At 42.7% G+C, this 20,413-nt stretch overlaps 1 protein-coding gene across 4 annotated transcripts in view; it reads right to left on the reverse strand.

The window, feature by feature from the left end:
• Positions 1–20,413, reverse strand: part of PRKDC (protein kinase, DNA-activated, catalytic subunit) — a 189,496-nt gene that overhangs the window by 17,467 nt on the left and 151,616 nt on the right. For all 4 annotated transcript variants that reach the window (XM_008000566.3, XM_008000564.3, XM_008000565.3 and 1 more), the window contains exons 70-74: positions 17,243–17,417; positions 14,728–14,921; positions 13,735–13,915; positions 12,468–12,628; positions 9,538–9,749 (exon numbers count right to left, since the gene is read on the reverse strand). In XM_008000566.3, the coding sequence (XP_007998757.3) occupies positions 9,538–9,749; positions 12,468–12,628; positions 13,735–13,915; positions 14,728–14,921; positions 17,243–17,417 (923 nt within the window). The remainder of the gene's footprint in view (positions 1–9,537; positions 9,750–12,467; positions 12,629–13,734; positions 13,916–14,727; positions 14,922–17,242; positions 17,418–20,413) is intronic.

The raw sequence follows: 20,413 nt of genomic DNA on the forward strand, positions 1-20,413 counted from the left end.
CCCAGAATAGCCAAAGCTACCCTGAGTAAAAAAGAATAAAACTGGCACAATCACATTATCTAACTTCAAATTGTATTACAGAGCTATAGTAACCCAAATAGCATAGCACTGGCATAAAAACAGACACATAAGTCAATGGAATAGAACAGAGAACCCGGAAATAAATTTACACAGCTGCAGTGAACCCATTTTTTGACAAATGTGCCAAAAACAAACATCAGGCAAAGGACAGTCTCCAATAAATGGTCCTGGGAAAACTGGGTATCCATATGCAGAATAATGAAACTAGACCCCTATCTCTCACCACATACAAAAATCAAATCCAAACGGATTAAAGACTGAAATCTAAGATCTCAACCTATAAAACTACAAAAACAAAAACAGGAAACTCTCCAGGACACTGGTCTGGGCACAAAGATTTCTTGAGTAATACCCCACAGGCACATGCAACCAAAGCAAAAATGGACAAACAGGAGGATCACATCAAGTTTAAAAGCTTCTGCACAGCAAAGGAAACAATAAAGAGAAGAGACAACCCACAGAATGGGAGAAAACGTTTGCAAACTACCCATCTGACAAGGAATTAATAACCAAAATATGGCCGGGCACGGTGGCTCACGTTTGTAATCTCAGCACTTTGGGAGGTCAAGGTGGGTGGATCACAAGGTCAGGTATTCAAGACCAGCCTGGCGCTGTCGCTACTAAAAATACAAAAATTCGTGGGGCATGGTGGTGCTTGCCTGTAATCCCAGCTACTCAGGAGGCTGAGGCAGGAGAATCGCTTGAACCCGGGAGGCGCAGGTTGCAGTGAGCAGAGATTGCCCCACTGCACTCTACCCTGGGCAACAGAGCAATACACCGTCTCAAAAACAAACAAACAAACAAACAACCAAAATATATAACAAGCTCAAACAACTCAACAGGAAAAAAATCTAATCTCATTTTTAAATGGGGCAAAAGATCTGAATAGACATTTCTCTAAAGAAAACATACAAATGGCAAACAGGTATATAAAAACGTGCTCAACATCAATGAACATCAGAGAAATGCAAATCAAAACCACATCAAGGTACCATCTCACCCCCAGCAATAACGAATGCTGGCAAGGATGTGGAGAGAGGACCCCTATATACTATTGGTGGGAATGTAAACTAATACAACCACTATGAAGAACACTGGAAATTCCTTAAAAAAACTGCAACTAGAAGTACCATATAATCCAGAAATCCCACTGCTGGATATACACCCAAAATAAAGGATATCAGTATGATATCTGCGCTCCCATGTTTATTGCAGCACTATTCACAACGGCCAAAATTCGGAAGCAACCTAAGTGCCCATCAACAGACAAATGGATGAAGAAAATACAGTACATACATGCAGTAGAGTACTATTTAGCCATAAAAAAGAATGAGATCCTGTCACTTGAAACAACATGGTGGAACTGAAGGACATTATATTATGTGAAATAAGTCAGGCACAGAAAGACAAACTTCACATGTTCTTACTCATTTGTGGAAGCTAAAAATTAAAACAATTGAACTCATGGGGAGGGGAGGAGAGGTGGAAAGTGGGGATGGTTAGTGGGTACAAAAATATAGTTAGGAAAAACAGGATCTAGCATTTGGTGGCACAACAGGGTGACTACAGTAAATTTTTATTGTACATTTAAAAATAACTAAAAGAGTATAACTGGAATGTTTATAACACAAAGAAATGATAAATGCTTGAAGTGATGGATACTCCACTTACCTGATGTGATTGTTACACACTGAATGCCTGTATTGAAGTATCCCATGTACCCCATAAACATAGACACCTACTATGTACCCGTAAAAATTAAAACTTAAAATTAAAAAAAGAGCTGCTCTTAGATAAAAGCCAATCTTGCAACTGATGTTCACATTTTGACGTATATAACTCGATATATATAGTTTCTGAAGTTACGTTATGAAAGAGAAGATCACTTTTTTAAAAAACAGGGTCTCACTATGTTGCCCAGGTTGTATAGCAGTGGCAACTGACAAGTTCAGTCATAGCTCACTGCAGCCTTGAATTCCTGGACTCAAGCAATTCTCCCACCTCAGTCTCCTAAGTAGTTGGAAGTACAGTCATGCACCACCATGCTTAGCTTATTTTTACTTTAATATTTTAGAGATGAGATCTCACTACGTTGCCAAGGCTGGTCATGAACTCTTGGCCTCAAGTGATTCTTCCACCTCAGCCTCCCAAGTAGCTGGTATTATAGGCATGAGCCATCATGCCCAGCAAGGTCATTTTATTGACACACTGTCTTTCACATCTTTTTCACTTCTTTCATTTTTCAAGACAACAGTTGTCTGTTCAGAGAAATGGTATGGTGGGCAGGGCCTCAGCAGGGCAAGGGTGTGTTCACAGACAAGCCACCCACTAACCAGAACAGAAGCTGGGCCTCAGCCGGGCATGGTGGCACACGCCTCTAATCCTAGCACTTTGGGAGGCCAAGGCGGGCGGATCACTTGAGGTCAGGAGTTCGAGACCAGCCTGGCCAACGTGGCAAAACCCTGTCTCTACTAAAAATACAAAAATTAGCTGGGCATGGTGGCATATGCTTGTAATCCCAGCTACTCAGGAGGCTGAGGCAGGGAGAACTGCTTAAACCTGGGAGGCAGAGGTTGCAGCTGAGATTGCACTGCACTAAGTGACACAGCAATACTCCGTCTCGAAAAAATAAATAAAATAAAATAAAATTACATTAAATTAAAAAAAAAAGAGGCTGGCACTTTTCTTCATCTTGTCAAAATCAATACATTCAAAATAATGAGGCAGATCCGCTCATAATTAAAAACAAACAAACAAACAAACCCCAACACCTCATGATGGAGAATGTCACTAAAACACTACACATTTTGTGTACAAAGCATCCCTGAAAGAGTCGTGCACTATTGCTTACTCGTCATCAATCTCAACTCATAAATCCATTTAAGAGTGGACAGGATGGAATAGGAACAGCTCCAGTCTCCAGCTCCCAGCGCGAGCTACACAGAAGACGAGCGACACAGAAGACGGGTGATTTCTGCATTTTCAACTGAGGTACTGGGTTCATCTCACTAGGGAGTGCTGGACAATCGGTGCTGGTCAGCTGCTGCAGCCCGACCAGAGAGAGATGAAGCAGGGCAAGGCATCGCCTCACCTGGGAAGTGCAAGGGGGAAGGGAATCCCTTTTCCTAGCCAGGGGAACTGAGACACACAACACCTGGAAAATCGGGTAACTCTCACCCCAATACTGCGCTTTACCAAGGGTCTTAGCAAACGGCACACCAGGATATTATATCCCACACCAGGAGATTATATCCCACACCTGGCTGGGAGGGTCCCACACCCATGGAGCCTCCCTCATTGCTAGCACAGCAGTCTGCGATCTAACTGCAAGGCAGCAGCGAGGCTGGGGAAGGGGTGCCCGCCATTGCTGAGGATTAAGTAGGTAAACAAAGCCGCTGGGAAGCTCAAACTGGGTGAAGCCCACAGCAGCTCAAGGAGGCCTGCCTGTCTCTGCAGACTCCACCTCTGGGGACAGGGCACAGCTAAACCAAAAAAAAAGCAGCAGAAACCTCTGCAGACGCAAACGACTCTGTCTGACAGCTTTGAAGAGAGCAGCTGGTCTCCCAACACAGAGGTTGAGATCTGAGAATGGACAGACTGCCTGCTCAAGTGGGTCCCTGACCCCTGAGTAGCCTAACTGGGAGACATCCCCCACTAGGGGCAGACCGACACCCCACAACTCACATGGAGGGGTACACCCCTGAGACTAAGCTTCCAAAGCAAGAATCAGACAGGTACACTTGCTGATCAGCAATATTCTATCTTCTGCAGACTCTGCTGCTGATACCCAGGCAAACAGGGTCTGGAGCGGACCTCAAGCAATCTCCAACAGACCTACAGCTGAGGGTCCTGACTGTTAGAAGGAAAACTAACAAACAGGAAGGTCACCCACACCAAAATCCCATCAGTATGTCACCATCATCAAAGACCAGAGGCAGATAAAACCACAAAGATGGGGAAAAAGCAGGGCAGAAAAGCTGGAAATTCAAAAAATAAGAGCGCATCTCCCCCTCCAAAGGAACGCAGCTCTTCGCCAGCAACGGATCAAAGCTGGAAGGAGAATGACTTTGACGAGTTGAGAGAAGAAGGCTTCAGCCCAACAAACTTCTCAGAGCTAAGGAGGAATTACGTACCCAGCGCAAAGAAACTAAAAATCTTGAAAAAAGAATGGAAGAATGGATAACTAGAATAATCAATGCAGAGAAGGCCATAAACGAACTGACAGAGATAAAAACCATGACATGAGAAATGCGTGACAAATGCACAAGCTTCAGTAACCGACTCGATCAACTGGAAGAAAGTATCAGCAATTGAGGATCAAATGAATGAAATGAAGCGAGAAGAGAAGTCTAAAGAAAAAAGAGGAAAAAAGAAATGAACAAAGCCTTCAAGAAGTATGGGATTATGTGAAAAGACCAAATCTGCGTCTGATTGGTGTGCCTGAAAGTGAGGGGGAAAATGGAACCAAGTTGGAAAACACTCTTCAGGATATCATCCAGGAGAACTTCCCCAACCTAGTAAGGCAGGCCAACATTCAAATTCGGGAAATACAGAGAACGCCACAAAGATACTCCTAGAGAAGAGCAACTCCAAGACACATAATTGTCAGATTCACCAAAGTTGAAAGGAAGGAAAAAATGTTAAGGGCAGCCAGACAGAAATGTCGGGTTACCCACAAAGGGAAGCCCATCAGACTAACAGCAGATCTCTGGGCAGAAACTCTACAAGCCAGAAGAGAGTGGGGGCCAATATTCAACATTCTTAAAGAAAAGAATTTTAAACCCAGAATTTCATATCCAGCCAAACTAAGTTTCATAAGTGAAGGAGAAATAAAATCCTTTACAGATAAGCATATGCTTAGAGATTTTGTCACCACCAGGCCTGCCTTACAAGAGACCCTGAAGGAAGCACTAAACATGGAAAGGAACAACCGGTACCAGCCATTGCAAAAACATGCCAAGATGTAAAGACCATTGAGGATAGGAAGAAACTGCATCAACTAATGAGCAAAATAACCAGTTAATATCATAATGGCAGGATCAAGTTCACACATAACAATATTAACCTTAAATGTAAATGGACTAAATGGTCCAATTAAAAGACACAGACTGGCAAACTGGATAAAGAGTCAAGACCCATCAGTTTGCTGTATTCAGGAGACCCATCTCACATGCAGAGATACACATAGGCTCAAAATAAAGGGATGGAGGAAGATCTACCAAGCAAATGGAAAACAACAACAACAAAAAACTGGGGTGACAATCCTAGTCTCTCATAAAACAGACTTTAAACCATCAAAGATCAAAAGAGACAAAGAAGGCCATTACATAATGGTAAAGGGATCAATTCAACAGGAAGAGCTAACTATCCTAAATATATATGCACCCAATACAGGAGCACCCAGATTCACAAAGCTAGTCCTTAGAGACTTACAAAGAGACTTAGACTCCCATACAATAATAATGGGAGACTTCAACACCCTACTGTCAACATTAGACAGATCAACGAGACAGAAAGTTCACAAGGATATCCAAGAATTAAACTCATCTCTGCACCAAGCAGACCTAATAGATATCTACAGAACTCTCCACCCCAAATCAACAAAATATACATTCTTCTCAGCACATCACACTTATTCCAAAATTGATCATATAATTGGAAGTAAAGCACTCCTCAGCAAATGTACAAGAATAGAAATTATAACAAACTGTCTCGCAGAACACAGTGCAATCAAATTAGAACCCAGGATTAAGAAACTCATTCAAAACCTCTCAACTACATGGAAACTGAACAACCTGCTCCTGAATGACTACTGGGTACATAACGAAATGAAGGCAGAAATAAAGATGTTCTTTGAAACCAATGAGAACAAAGATACAACATACCAGAATCTCTGGGACACATTTAAAGCAGTGTGTAGAGGGAAATGTATAGCACTAAATGCCCACAAGAGAAAGCAGGAAAGATCTAAAATTGACACTCTAACATCACAATTAAAAGAACCAGAGAAGCAAGAGCAAACACATTCAAAAGTTAGCAGAAGGCAAGAAATAACTAAGATCAGAGCAGAACTGAGGGAGATAGAGACACAAAAAACCCTCCAAAAAAATCAATGAATCCAAGAGTTGGTTTTTTGAAAAGATCAACAAAATTGATAGACTGCTAGCAAGACTAATAAAGAAGAGAACAGAGAAGAATCAAATAGATGCAATAAAAAATGATAAAGGGGGTATCATCACCAACCCCACAGAAATGCAAACTACCATCAGAGAATACTATAAACACCTCTACGCAAATAAACTAGAAAATCTAGAAGAAATGGATAATTTCCTGGACACTTACACTCTCCCAAAACTACACCAGGAAGTTGAATCCCTGAATAGACCAATAGCAGGCTCTGAAATGGAGGCAATAATTAATAGCCTACCAACCAAAAAAAGTCCAGGACCAGATGAATTCACAGCTGAATTCTACCAGAGGTACAAGGAGGAGCTGGTACCATTCCTTCTGAAACTATTCCAATCAATAGAAAAAGAGGGAATCCTCCCTAACTCATTTTATGAGGCCAACAGCATCCTGATACCAAAGCCTGGCAGAGACACAACAAAAAAAGATAATTTTAGACCAATATCCCTGATGAACATCGATGCAAAAATCCTCAATAAAATACTGGCAAACCGAATCCAGCAGCACATCAAAAAGCTTATCCACCATGATGATCAAGTGGGCTTCATCCCTGGGATACAAGGCTGGTTCAACATACACAAATCAATAAACTTAATCCAGCATATAAACGAAACCAAGGACAAAAACCACATGATTATCTCAATAGATGCAGAAAAGGCCTTTGACAAAATTCAACTATCCTTCATGCTAAAAACTCTCAATAAATTCGGTATTGATGGAACGTATCTCAAAATAATAAGAGCTATTTATGACAAACCCACAGCCAATATCATACTGAATGGGCAAAAAGTGGAAGCATTCCCTTTGAAAACTGGCACAAGACAGGGATGCCCTCTCTCACCACTCCTATTCAACACAGTGTTGGAAGTTCTGGCTAGGGCAATCAGGCAAGAGAAAGAAATCAAGGGGATTCAGTTAGGAAAAGAAAAAGTCAAATTGTCCCTCTTTGCAGATGACATGATTGTATATTTAGAAAACCCCATCATCTCAGCTCAAAATCTCCTTAAGCTGATAAGCAACTTCAGGAAAGTCTCAGGATACAAAATTAATGTGCAAAAATCACAAGCATTCTTATACACCAGTAACAGACAAACAGAGAGCCAAATCATGAATGAACTTCCATTCACAATTGCTTCAAAGAGAATAAAATACCTAGGAATCCAACTTACAAGGGATGTAAAGGACCTCTTCAAGGAGAACTACAAACCACTGCTCAGTGAAATAAAAGAGGACACAAACAAATGGAAGAACATACCACGCTCATGGATAGGAAGAATCAATATTGTGAAAATGGCCATACTGCCCAAGGTAATTTATAGATTCAATGCCATCCGCATTAAGCTACCAATGAGTTTCTTCACAGAATTGGCAAAAACTGCTTTAAAGTTCATATGGAACTTGCCAAGACAATCCTAAGCCAAAAGAACAAAGCTGGAGACATCACGCTACCTGACTTCAGACTATACTACAAGGCTATAGTAACCAAAACCGCATGGTACTGGTACAAAGAGAGATATAGACCAATGGAACAGAACAGAGTCCTCAGAAATAATATCACACAGCTACAGCCATCTTATCTTTGACAAACCTGAGAAAAACAAGAAATGGGGAAAGGATTCCCTATTTAATAAATGGTGCTGAGAAAATTGGCTAGCCGTAAGTAGAAAGCTGAAACTGGATCCTTTCCTTACTCCTTATACAAAAATTAATTCCAGATGGATTAGAGACTTAAATGTTAGACCTAATACTATAAAAACCCTAGAAGAAAACCTAGGTAATACCATTCAGGACATAGGCATGGGCAAGGGCTTCATGTCTAAAACACCAAAAGCAACGGCAACAAAAGCCAAAATTGACAAATGGGATCTAATTAAACTAAAGAGCTTCTGCATAGCAAAAGAAACTACCATCAGAGTGAACAGGCAACCTACAGAATGGGAGAAAATGTCTGCAACCTACTCATCTGACAAAGGGGTAATATCCAGAACTTACAAAGAACTCAAACAAATTTACAAGAAAAAAACAAACAACCCCATCAAAAAGTGGGCAAAGGATATGAACAGACATTTCTCAAAAGAAGACATGCATACAGCCAACAGACACATGAAAAAATCCTCGTTAATACTGGCCATCAGAGAAATGCAAATCAAAACCACAATGAGATACCATCTCACACCAGTTAGAATGGCGATCATTAAAAAGTCAGGAAACAACAGGTGCTGGAGAGGATGTGGAGAAATAGGAACACTTTTACACTATTGGTGGGATTGTAAACTAGTTGAACCATTATGGAAAACAGTATGGTGACTCCTCAAGGATCTAGAACTACAAGTACCATATGATCCAGCCATCCCATTACTGGGTATATACACAAAGGATTATAAATCATGCTGCTATAAAGACACATGCACACGTATGTTCATTGCGGCACTATTCACAATAGCAAAAACTTGGAATCAACCCAAATGTCCATCAGTGACAGACTAGATTAAGAAAATGTGGCACATATACACCATGGAATACTATGCAGCCATGAAAAAGGATGAGTTCGTGTCCTTTGTAGGGACATGGATGCAGCTGGAAACCATCATTCTCAGCAGACTATCACAAGAACAGAAAACCAAACACCGCATGTTCTCACTCATAGGTGGGAACTGAATAATGAGATCACTTGGACTCGGGAAAGGGAACATCACACACCAGGGCCTATTATGAGGAGGCGGGGGGAAGGGATTGCATTGGGAGTTATACCTGATGTAAATGACGAGTTGATGGGTGCTGACGAGTTGATGGGTGCAGCACACCAACATGGCACAAGTATACATATGTAACAAACCTGCATGTTATGCGCATGTACCCTAGAACTTAAAGTATAATAATAATAAAAAAAAAGTGGACAGGATGACACTTGAGGCCATCTACTGAGTCCTAATTAAAAGGAGGAGTCTTTCCGTGTATTTTAAACTACAGGACAATTTCAGGAGCGGATTTCAAAAATCATCTCAACTAGTCTATCCCAAGCAACCATGACCATATGAGCAGAATGTTTTGTTAGCAATGTCAGATGAAAGTATTTTACAAAGGAGATACATCCTGTAACAAGTAACATACCCAGAATAGATATAATCAACAAAGCAACGGCTAAGATTATTCTTCAATGACAACTCTAATTAATTTGGAAACAACCGTAAGTGTCCACATGTGTGCTTTAACCACATTTTTATAACCTGTAGTATCTGATCAACGTATTCTTTCTGTAATATTACCTACCTTGCCACAAACTCTTTATTCTTATGACCAGTAGTAGTATCCTTGAAGGAATAGCTTTCGCTGCTTATGATGAAGGGATAAACAATAGCCTGTGGGTAGTTATCAGTGATTTCTTCCACGATGTGCTGAACAACAACGGCTTGGTCTTTGTCCAGTAAGGCCACCATGTGGCTGATCCAGCCGATGAACTGCCAGCAGGGAACGGAAGAGATCTAAAATAGAGAGCTGAAACTTAATGCTGAGTAAAACATCTCACATCATCTGTTATAAAAGTAACATATGTCCAAAAAAAAGAAAACTGAGAAGTATAAAAACGCAAGTACAAAACAAGTCTTCCATCCCTCAGCTCTCTTCTGCTGTGGCAATCACTGGACTCTCCCAGGCACTTTCTGTGCAGAACAGTCTTCTGTTGCAAGAATGGAATCACACGAGACAGCTAGTGCTGGTTGTTCTTAGACAGACGTATAGAAAAATCTTCTACTTCATTCCTCTTGGCAGCTGTGTAGTATTCCATGTTGATTACTGCTCTATAATGAATATTTCAATTTTTTATCACAGGTAATGTTGCAGTAGACATCCCTGTACACATAACTTTAGTTTTTTGTTGTTTTGTTTTGTTTTGTTTTTTGAGAGGGAGTCTCGGTCTGTCGCCAGGCTGGAGTGCAGTGGCATGATCTTGTCTCACTGCAACCTCAGCCTCCCAGGTTCAAGCAATTCTCCTGCCTCAGCCTCCTGAGTAGCTGGGACTACAGGCGCATGCCACCATGCCCAGCTAATTTTTGTATTTTTAGTAGAGATGGGGTTTCACCATATTGGCCCAGATGGTCTCAATCTCTTGACCTCATGATCTTCCTACCTCGGCCTCCCAAAGTGCTGGGATTACAGGCATGAGCCACCGCACCTGGCCATGGTAAAGAATTTTTCAAATTTTCATTTTTAAAAGTATTAGATTGACTACTTTCCAAAGTCTTTACCAACACCGGACATAATCAACTTTTAAAATCACTGTCGAGTTGAGATTGTGCCACTGCACTCCAGCCTGGGTGAGAGCGAGACTCCGTCTCAAAAAAAAAAAAATTAAATAACTGTCAATCTGACAAGTGAAAAACGTCTAATTTAAATTTTCACGTTTCATTATTAGTGAGGCTGAATGTTCCATGTTTATTTGCCTTACGTCCTTTAATCACGCATGCATTTCCTCTCACCATTTTCTACTGGTCTGTTGAGACCATTTATTTTGTAGATTGCCAATGTCAGCTTTCTGTTTCTTGTATATGTTGCAAACGGTTTTGTTTTTTTTTTTTTTTAGTTGGTTCCTTTTTTTTAAGACAGAGTCTTGCTTTGTCGTCCAAGCTAGAGTGCAGTGGCGTGATCTTGGCTCACTGCAACCTCCACCTCCCGGGTTCAAGTGATTCTCCTGTCTCAGCCTCCCAAGTAGCTGTGTTTACAGGCACCCGCCACCAGGCCCAGCTAATTTTTGTTTTTTTTTTAGTAGGGTTTCACCGTGTTGGCCAGGCTGGTCTTGAACTGCTGACCTCGTGATCTGCCCGCCTCGGCCTCCCAAAGTGCTGAGATTACAGGCATGAGCCACTGCGCCTGGCTTTTTATTTTTTTAACTTTGTATACGGTATTTTCTTTTTCTGTATAGAAGTACTTCTTTTCTTTTTCTGTATAGAAGTCAAACTACTTTGCTTCATGGATTCTGGTTTTTGTTTCTTCATTCCAAGACCATTTAAAAAAACGTGTTCACATTTTCCTCTGATACTTTTAAGGTGTCATTCTGAAGATAAAATCTGATGTGTTTGGAATGCTGGCGTGAGGCTTGAGTATGGACAAGTTTCCTGAGTGCAAGTGTGCACTGAGGACAGCATGGCGTGTAAGGACGGATCAGTTCACACAGCTCACGTAAGCTCAGAGAGAGGCTACCGGCTCCACTGCACGTGTCTACTGGGTGTTTTGACAACGCAGAGTGAATACTTTATGTCCTCACAAATTCAAATGCTGTTTTTACCATGTATAAATATTATATTATATTGGAAAAAAACAAAACCATAATAAAGTTATTTATTTGCTCACTTACCTTGAAGAAAAACACATACATGTTGCATTTCTGAATTTACCTTAACCTGTTTAATACCTACTGAGAAAGTCTACTATTCAGAATGTAGAAAAAGGTAGAGGGAGTGGTTAGGGCCCTAAAAGTTAAACTGGGTCCCCGTCGCCCAGAGATCAACATTATTTAAAAACTCACCATGCAAAGCTAATAGAGAACGAACCATGTAACCCTTTTTAAACTATTACATTTTCAACTCAAAGCTTGGCCCTGTCTTCCAGTTACATGTCTATAAAAGTCAACTACGAAGCCTTTCAGAGGCCCTACGCTTTGCAAATGAAGTCAGTGGAGCCCTCCTGCACACAGACAGAGCCCAAAGGACAGGAGTGCAACTGGCAGTGCAGCCCTTGGTGGGGCCAAGGGGCAGGTCATGTGGAGGGGTACAGGTTCCTCCCATGTCCACACACTGACCCCTCACTCCTGCTCACAGGTCTCAGACCCCTCTAGACACCGTGCTGCTGTGCTGTGCTCCTGGGAGGTGGGATGCAAGCTGAACTTGCTCACTCCCTCTGGGCTAAATGACAGGTAAGCACTGGGCACAGCAAATGTGACTGGCCACAGTCACCCCGCCTCCAACTCTCTGGGTCCTTGTTCAAACACAGTGTTCTTATCAACACCCACGGAGGAAAATGGGTAAATGCGAAAACTCATTTTTGCAGCTTTAAATTACCTATGTCCTCAGAATGTAGCAGAATTCACACCTGGCTGGGAAAAGCTATAATACACGAACTGCACACATTAACGCGTTTGGATATAAATAAGCACATCTTTACGTTCTGTAAAGTTCCTTACCGCCAAGTCGAATAAAGACACCAACCTCTTTTGTCATGAGACTCAAAGTCTCCTCTGGATACCGTTCTATAATCTGAAGTAATCTAGGAAACTTCAGTCTGGCTTCATTGGAATTTAATTTTAAAGCTTTCAACATTTTCTCCACCACAAGTGCTGGATACGCCTGCAGTTCTGCAGAATCAGTAACTATCAATGACACCAAAGAAGAAAGCAAAGGTCAATATATCCACTTATCCATAAACTATGACCTTAAATGCTAACATGTTCCCTTTTTGCCTTGTATTTTTTAGTGTCATTGTTCTTTTTTTGTTGTTGTTGAGACGGAATCTCGCTCTCTTGCCCAGGCTGGAGTGCAGTGGTGTGATCTTTGCTCACTGCAAGCTCCACCTCCTGGGTTCAAGCCATTCTTCTGCCTCAGCCTTCCGCGTAGCTGCCACCATGCCCGGCTAATTTTTTTGTATTTTTAGTAGAGATGGGGGTTTCACCATGTTAGCCAGGATGGTCTCGATCTCCTAACCTTGTGATCTGCCCACCTCGGCCTCCCAAAGTGCTGGGATTACAGGCGTGAGCCACCGCACCCGGCCTTTGTTCTTTTCTTAACTACCACTGTACACCAACAAACACCAGGTACAGTTTTGTATCTATCCTAAAGCCAAATCCTTCCATTAGAGTGCCCATTCTGCACGAAGCACAGTTTGAATCCTGGGCTGGGAACACAAGGGGCAGTTGGTGGTTACTGAATTTATTCCAGGAGCATAAAGCAGGCCACATGAGCCAGTAATATTGAAGCTGCAAGCAAAATATCAAAGTATAAATTAAACACATGGAAAGAGAGGACCACTTGACTCCATTTAAATGTAGGTCATGTTGCTTAGACAGGCCATTCATTCTCTCTCTCTTTTTTTTTTTTTTGAGACGGAGTCTCGCTCTGTCACCCAGGCTGGTGGGCAGTGGTGCGATATCAGCTCACTGCAACCTCTGCCTCCTGGGTTCAAGCGATTCTCCTGCCCCAGCCTCCTGAGCAGCTGGGACTACAGGCATGGGCCACCACACCCAGCTAATTTTTTTGTATTCTTAGTAGAGTTGGGGTTTCACCACGTTGGCCAGGCTGGTCTCAAACTCCTGGCCTCAAGTGATCCACTGCACCTGGCTGCCATTGTCTCTTAAAAAGACAATAGGATTTTCAAAATATTTGTAATTTGAAAACAAATAGGAGACCAAAAGTATGTACAAAATTCATAAGACTTTATGCTGACATAATGGAACACTAGCTTTTTAATTTTGCAATTCACCTGATGCATTCTCTTCTTCCTTGCGCAGCTGTTGGTCACAGAAATCTGCCAGCGTCATGTAAGCATCAATCACCCCAGCTGCAGGCCTACAGCTCCAGGAGGGAGGCTGGGCCTCCTCCTCAGCTGCCTGCACAGCCTCAGAGAGGTGCTGGAATGCTCTCTGGTACAGACCCGCGATCACCTGGAATTCACAGAGACCTCAACCCATGAGCATGACTGAAGCTTTTTCAAAGAATTCTGCTTTCCATTTGTGACTCACGACACATGATCAACAGTTCCAAAATAACACTGAAGCTATGGAACTGGAAAAACAAGAGTCCACACTGGCTGTGAAGGAGCAAGCAATTCCAGTAAGATCCTCAGCACATAACAACTGGCCAAACAAAAATGCAAGCCCAGCGCGGGCCAGATGGTGCACAAGCAACACAGAGCTAGGTCTGGTCAGTGGAGTACGTGGCGGTTGGGAATATAAGAGGGAGATGGAAGTTGGCTCCTGCCCTCAGTGTCCTGCACAGACGCTGGTAGCATCATGGAGGGAAAAGACAAGGCCCCACAACTGAGGTGAGGCAGGACATAGTGAATGAGAAGGAAGCAGGTAACTATTGAAAAAACAAAATAATTGGCAAGAAGCTAAGCAAAGCAGGCACTAAATAAAAAAGCAGAAAAGGCTGATTTGTTCCGTAAGCTGGTGGGACGTCTGAATGGTGATGGGTGGGGAAATTTAATAAACAAAAGTCATAAAAGAACTGTCCACAGTTCTTTTAATCCAAAAAAAATTAAAATTCATGACTTTTAATATTAAAAAATTTGTATCATTCAAATAAACAGGAAGCACAAAGAATGTCAATTTTCCACATAAGAAAATTGGCTGTGCATAACTGTCAAATATATTTTAAAAACACAAAGCAATACCCTATTACTTTCCTGTAGCCTGAACACTGCACATTGAAGACATACACAGCACACTCATATAAAACATTCTTCCAGTATTACCTTCTCCGAATCCTCTGAACTGGATCCAGAAAGCTCTAAGATTCTTCTAGCCTTGTCCTCCTCGATTTCAGCAAGGCAGGCTGGCTCACTGCTGAGAGCATTAGCTATGATCCTGTAAGTTGTACCCAAGAGAATGTTCTGGTCACGGGAAGCCAGAATATTTTTGCTTAAGTAGCTTGACACGTTGTTCTCATCTGTTGGATTAAAAAAACAAACAAACAAAACAAAAACAAACACTGTGTGTGTGTGTGTAATTAAAAAGAAGAAATTCGTTGTCTACAAAAGTTTTCTTTTGTTTTTGGAACAGGGTCTCCCTCTGTTACCCAGGCTGGAGTGCAATGACACGATCTTGGCTCACTGCAACCTCTGCCTCCCGGGCTCAAGCGATCATCCCACCTCAACCTCCCAATTAGCTGGGACTATAGGCTTGTACCACCATGCCCGGCTATTTTTTGTATTTTTGGTAGAGATGGGGTTTCGCCATGTTGCCCAGGCTGGTCTCGAACTCCTATGTTCAAGCAATCCTCCCAACTTGGCCTCCGAAAATGCTGAGATTACAAGTGTGAGCCACCGTGCTTGGCCTAAAGTTTTCTATTAATAAATCAATAAAAATAAATATTGAAAGTATAAGAAACTGACTTCAAATACTGGCTAGGGAATTCCTTGAACTCACATTATTAATGAAAAATGTTCTTTGTTAGAAGTAACTGTATCAAAGTCCACAGAGGCTAAGCAATTGAAACTTTCATGAATTAACTTTTTATTCAAGCATCATCATTCAGCAATTTTTCAAAGCACCTAATTCTGTTATAAAGAATAGGAAATAAGTACTGTGTTTGTACATAAATTAATAATCCAGAGTAGGTCTTTAAATTGGCACTGTAGCCCATAGCAAATGAAGCAACAGGCACTGCTGCATTTAAAGTTCTAGTTCTGCTATGACTGTGTGGTTCTGGGCAAGCAGCTGGATCAGCGCTGGTTAAGTCTGCAGTGTCCAGAGGTGCGATAACAGTGTTGAAACTAGGAGGCCTGATCAAACCACATGCCCTCCTTGCCTATGGTCTGACAGTTCTCTGCCAGAGTTATCTCACACACAGGATCACAACTACTGGCCCAGCTTATCATGCAAGGCTGTTACGAACTACAACCATACTCTAACTGTGTAATTATTATTATATGGGTATATGGACACTAATATTAACATCAGCAAACTCCTCCTCCCCTCAAAAAAACCCATATAATTATTTAGCAATCATCAGGATAATTTTCTTCTTTTTTTAGACACAGGGTCTCACTATGTTGCCCAGGTCAGAATACAGTGGCTACTCACACAGGCACAATCATGGCTCAATGCAGCCTCGAACTCCTGATCTCAAGCTATCCTCCCGCCTCAGGCTCCCCAGTAGCTGGGACTAAGGGTGCATGCCACAACGTCCAACTAGAATGATCTTCTCCTCCTGGGATCAGTGTAAAAGAGTGCTTCTCCCCTAGACACCTTTATTGAGGCTGATACTTCAGAGCTGGTCTGGGAACCCAGCTAGATCATGCCTGATCAGAATACTAGCACACATCCTCAGACACAGGGCAACAGAGCAGGCAGGGGACAAGACCCAAACCTGCCCAAGAAAGCTTTCCTCCTTTAATGTAGTCTTAAAGACTACACTATTTCAGGAGGAAACGGCTTTTTTTTTTTTTTTTTTTTTTTTTTTGAGACGGAGTTTTGCTCTTGTCAACCAGGCTGGAGTGCAGTGGTGCGATTTGGGCTCGCTGCAACCTCCACCTGCCAGGTTCAAGCGATTCTCCTGCCTCAGGCTCCAGAGCAGCTGGGACTACAGACATGCGCCTGCCACCACGCCCAGCTAGTTTTTGTTTTTGTTTTTTGAGATGGAGTCCTGCTCTATCGCCTAGGCTGGAGTGTAGTGGAGCGATCTCAGCTCACTGCAAGCTCCATCTCCCAGGTTCACGCCGTTCTCCTGCCTCAGCCTCCCAAGTAGCTGGGACTACAGGCGCCCACCACCAAACCTGGCGTAATTTTTTTGTATTTTCAGTAGACACAGGCTTTCACTTTGTTAGCCAGGATGGTCTCGATCTCCTGACCTTGTGATCCACCCGCCTCGGCCTCCCAAAGTGCTGGGATTACAGGTGTGAGCCACCGTGCCCGGCCTAATTTTTTTTTTTTTAGTAGAGATGGGGTTTCATCATGTTGGCCAGGATGTTCTCGATCTCCTGACCTCGTGATCCACCCACCTTGGCCACCCAAACTGCTGGGATTACAGGCATGAGCCACTGCACCCAGGCTGAAATGGCTTTTCATGTTTGTTTATATCTTATATGCAAACAAAGTTTTCAGAATAATTAAACTATCATTCTCTGGCTCACTTTGCTATATTCACTAAAATTACTGCAAAGATTTACCTCCCAAATGTCATATGATGCAGCACAAAGAATAAGAAGATACACAAGACAATGTAACACAGCCCTCTAAGATGTATGTGGATAAAAGCGGTCAACTTACCCAACAAAGAGACTGTTTTCAGCACAGTGAGCACCTGCTCAGAGCAGCCCTGGGATCGGCTCCGGCAGTGGCTCAAGCGGCAGTAGCTCTGCACCCAGCTCACCAGCCAATCGTCTCTGGTTTTTGACTCTTTATGCAGCTCCTTCAGTAGTTTCATGGCAAGTGAGAAATTGTTCTGTATTAACAGAAAAAGAGAGAAGGTGGTATGATGATACACAAGTGACAGAAGTTTCAAATTGGCCTGCTTCTCCCTTTGCACGACACAATCCACCAGAGAGTAACAAATCTATTTCTTTAGCTTCAATTATGTCTCTAAATGTATCACTGGGGCATAATCCATATTTAAAGAGTACAATTCAGGCCAGGTTTAGTGGCTCAGGCCTGTAATCCCAGCACTTTGGAAGGCCAAGGAGGGAGGATTACCTGAGTCTAGGAGTCTGAAACCAGACTAGGCAACATAGTAAGACTCTGCCTCTAAAAAAATTTTAAAAATTAGCCAGCACCATGGCACGTGCCTGTAGTCCCAGTTACTCTGGACACTAAGGTAGTAGGATCACTTGAACCTGGGAGGTTGAGGCTGCAGTGAGTTGCTGTGTACTCCACCCCGGGAAACAGAGCAAGACTGTCTCAAAAAAACAAACAAACAAAAAAAGGTGGGGGCAGGGTGGGTACAATTCAGTATTTTTGAGTATATTTACAAAGTTGTGCAACCACCACCCCTAATTCCAGAACATTTTCATTACCCCAAAAAGAAACTCACTGTCTATTCCGAGTCACTACCCAGCCACTGGCAACCGTAAATTCCCTTCCTGTCTCTATTGATTTGCCTACACCAGACATTTTGTAACAATGGTATCAGAAAACAAGTGGTGATGGCATCTTTTACTTAGCATGATGTTTTTTAGGTTCATACATGTCGTAGTACCTGTCAGCTCTTCTTTCCTCTTTACGGCTGAGTATGGCTGAATAATACTCCATTGCACGGACATGCCACTTTTTTTTTTTTTTTTGAGATGGAGTTTCACTCATTGCCCAGGCCGGAGTGCAATGACGTGATCTCAGCTCACTGCAACCTGTGCCTCCTGGGTTCAAACAATTTTCCTGCCTCAGTCTCCCAAGTACCTGGGATTACAGGTGTGTGCCACCACGCCCGGCTACATTTTTATATTTTTAGTAGAGACGGAGTTTCTCCATGTTGGCCAGACTGGTCTTGGACTTCTGACTTCAAGTGATCCGCCCGCCTCGGCCTCTCAAAGTGCTGGTATTACAGGCCTGAGCCACTGCACCTGGCTGGACATGCCACATCTTATTTGGGTTGCTGCCACCTTCCAGCTATTTTGAATAATGCCCCTGTCAACATTTGTGTATTAATTTCCATGTGAACTTAAGCTTTTGTTTCTCATGGGTCTGGGAGTGTAATTGCTGTGTCATAAGGTAACTCTAGGTTCAACTGTTTTTGTTTGTTTGTTTGAGGCAAAGTTTTGTTCTTGTCACCCAGGCTGGAGCACAGTGGCACAATCTTCACTCTCTGCAACCTCCATCTCCCAGGTTCAACTGATTCTCCTGCCTCAGCCTTCTGAGTAGCTGGGATTACAGGCATGTGCCACCAAGTCCAGCTAATTTTTGTATTTTTAGTAGAGACAGGGTTTCACCATGTTGGTAAGGCTGGTCTTGAACCCCTGACCTCAGGTGATCCACCTGTCTCGGCCTCCCCAAAGTGCTGGGATTACAAGCGTGAGCGCCCGGCCTTGACATTTTTTTTTTAAAGTATAGTCAAGTGAAGCATCAGAAGTGGAGAATCAACAAAGAAATCTGGTAAATGGTTGTGATCAATTAGTTGTGAAAACCACTGCACTTGGACCAGCCTCTATGTTTAACTTTTTGAGGAAATGCCAGACTGTTTTCCACAGCAGATGCACCATTTTACACTCCCACCAGCAGTTCAGAAGGTTTCCAGTTTCCCACATCTTCTCCAAGGTTTGTCATCTGTGTGCTTCCAGCCATCACAGTGGGTGTGAAGCGGTCTCTCATTGTGGATTTGATTTGCATTTCCCTCAAGCCTAGTGACACTGAGCATCTTTGCATGAGCTGGTTGGCCATTTGCCTATCTTCTTTGGAGAAATGTGTATTCAAACACTTCATGCCCATTTCTTAATTAGGTTGATTCTTTACTGTTCAGTTGTGAAGCATTCTTTATGTATTCTGGATACTAGACCCTTATCAGATATGTGATCTGCAAATAGTTTCTCCCATTACATGAGTTGTCTTTATACATTCTTCAGCTTCTCAGGTAAGGCACAATAGTTTTAATTCTGAATACAATTGACCTATTTTTCAGTTGCTTATATAATGTCTTCTTAAATCTACACCTCTAATTCTCTCTCAAGCTTCAAAAGACATTTTCATCAGACTTTGGTTTTCCTAATTACTGCCCTTTCAACCACCCAGGAGAGAAATCCGAGTTGTTCCCAGCCAGACCCTCTCATCACTCCTGTCACCGCGGGTTGTCCTGGATCTCCTTACAGAGCACCTCTCTTGCCCTGCTCACTCCCACCCCACTCCCCTAATGTGGAGCTTCCTGGTCTTTCTCTGTCTTTGCTTTCCCCAGAGCTGTCAATCTCCCACACAGCTTACAACAGGCCAGCATGCATGGAACCTTCAATGGCCTCCTGAACCCTGCAAGGATGCAGTCTCTCACCCTCTGTAAACCTAGCATAAGACTCTGCATTCTGTTTCTCACTTTCATGTTTCTGTGTGCGTGACTCCTGACTCCTGGAATACCTTTCTCCTCTCCATGCGCAAATCTTTCCATACCCACAAAGCCTACCCTAAATCACATCCCCCTTCCCCAGACACCTCCCTGTCCAAGGTGGAAGCTCTTCTCTTCCCTGCGCCCTCCAGGCTTTGCTGACATCTCTCTTCTTTGCCCACCAGTGTTGTTGTCATCATGTGTGCAGCCCCCACTCTCACTAGATAGTAATAATGGCAGGGAACATGTCTTTCCCCTCATCGTGCCAGTTTCCTAACTACACTGGGGTCCTCTCCCCATGACCCCAACTCGCTCACCACTAAATCCTTTAGTTCAGATCACCCCTTCTGGCCACACCCTGCTCTTCTCTCACCCAGTTCCTGCTCTGCCTGCCTCTAATTGGATTTTCTGTTATTTGCAAC

Source organism: Chlorocebus sabaeus, chromosome 8 (genome assembly GCF_047675955.1).
Source record: "Chlorocebus sabaeus isolate Y175 chromosome 8, mChlSab1.0.hap1, whole genome shotgun sequence".
NCBI classification, from domain to species: domain Eukaryota; kingdom Metazoa; phylum Chordata; class Mammalia; order Primates; family Cercopithecidae; genus Chlorocebus; species Chlorocebus sabaeus.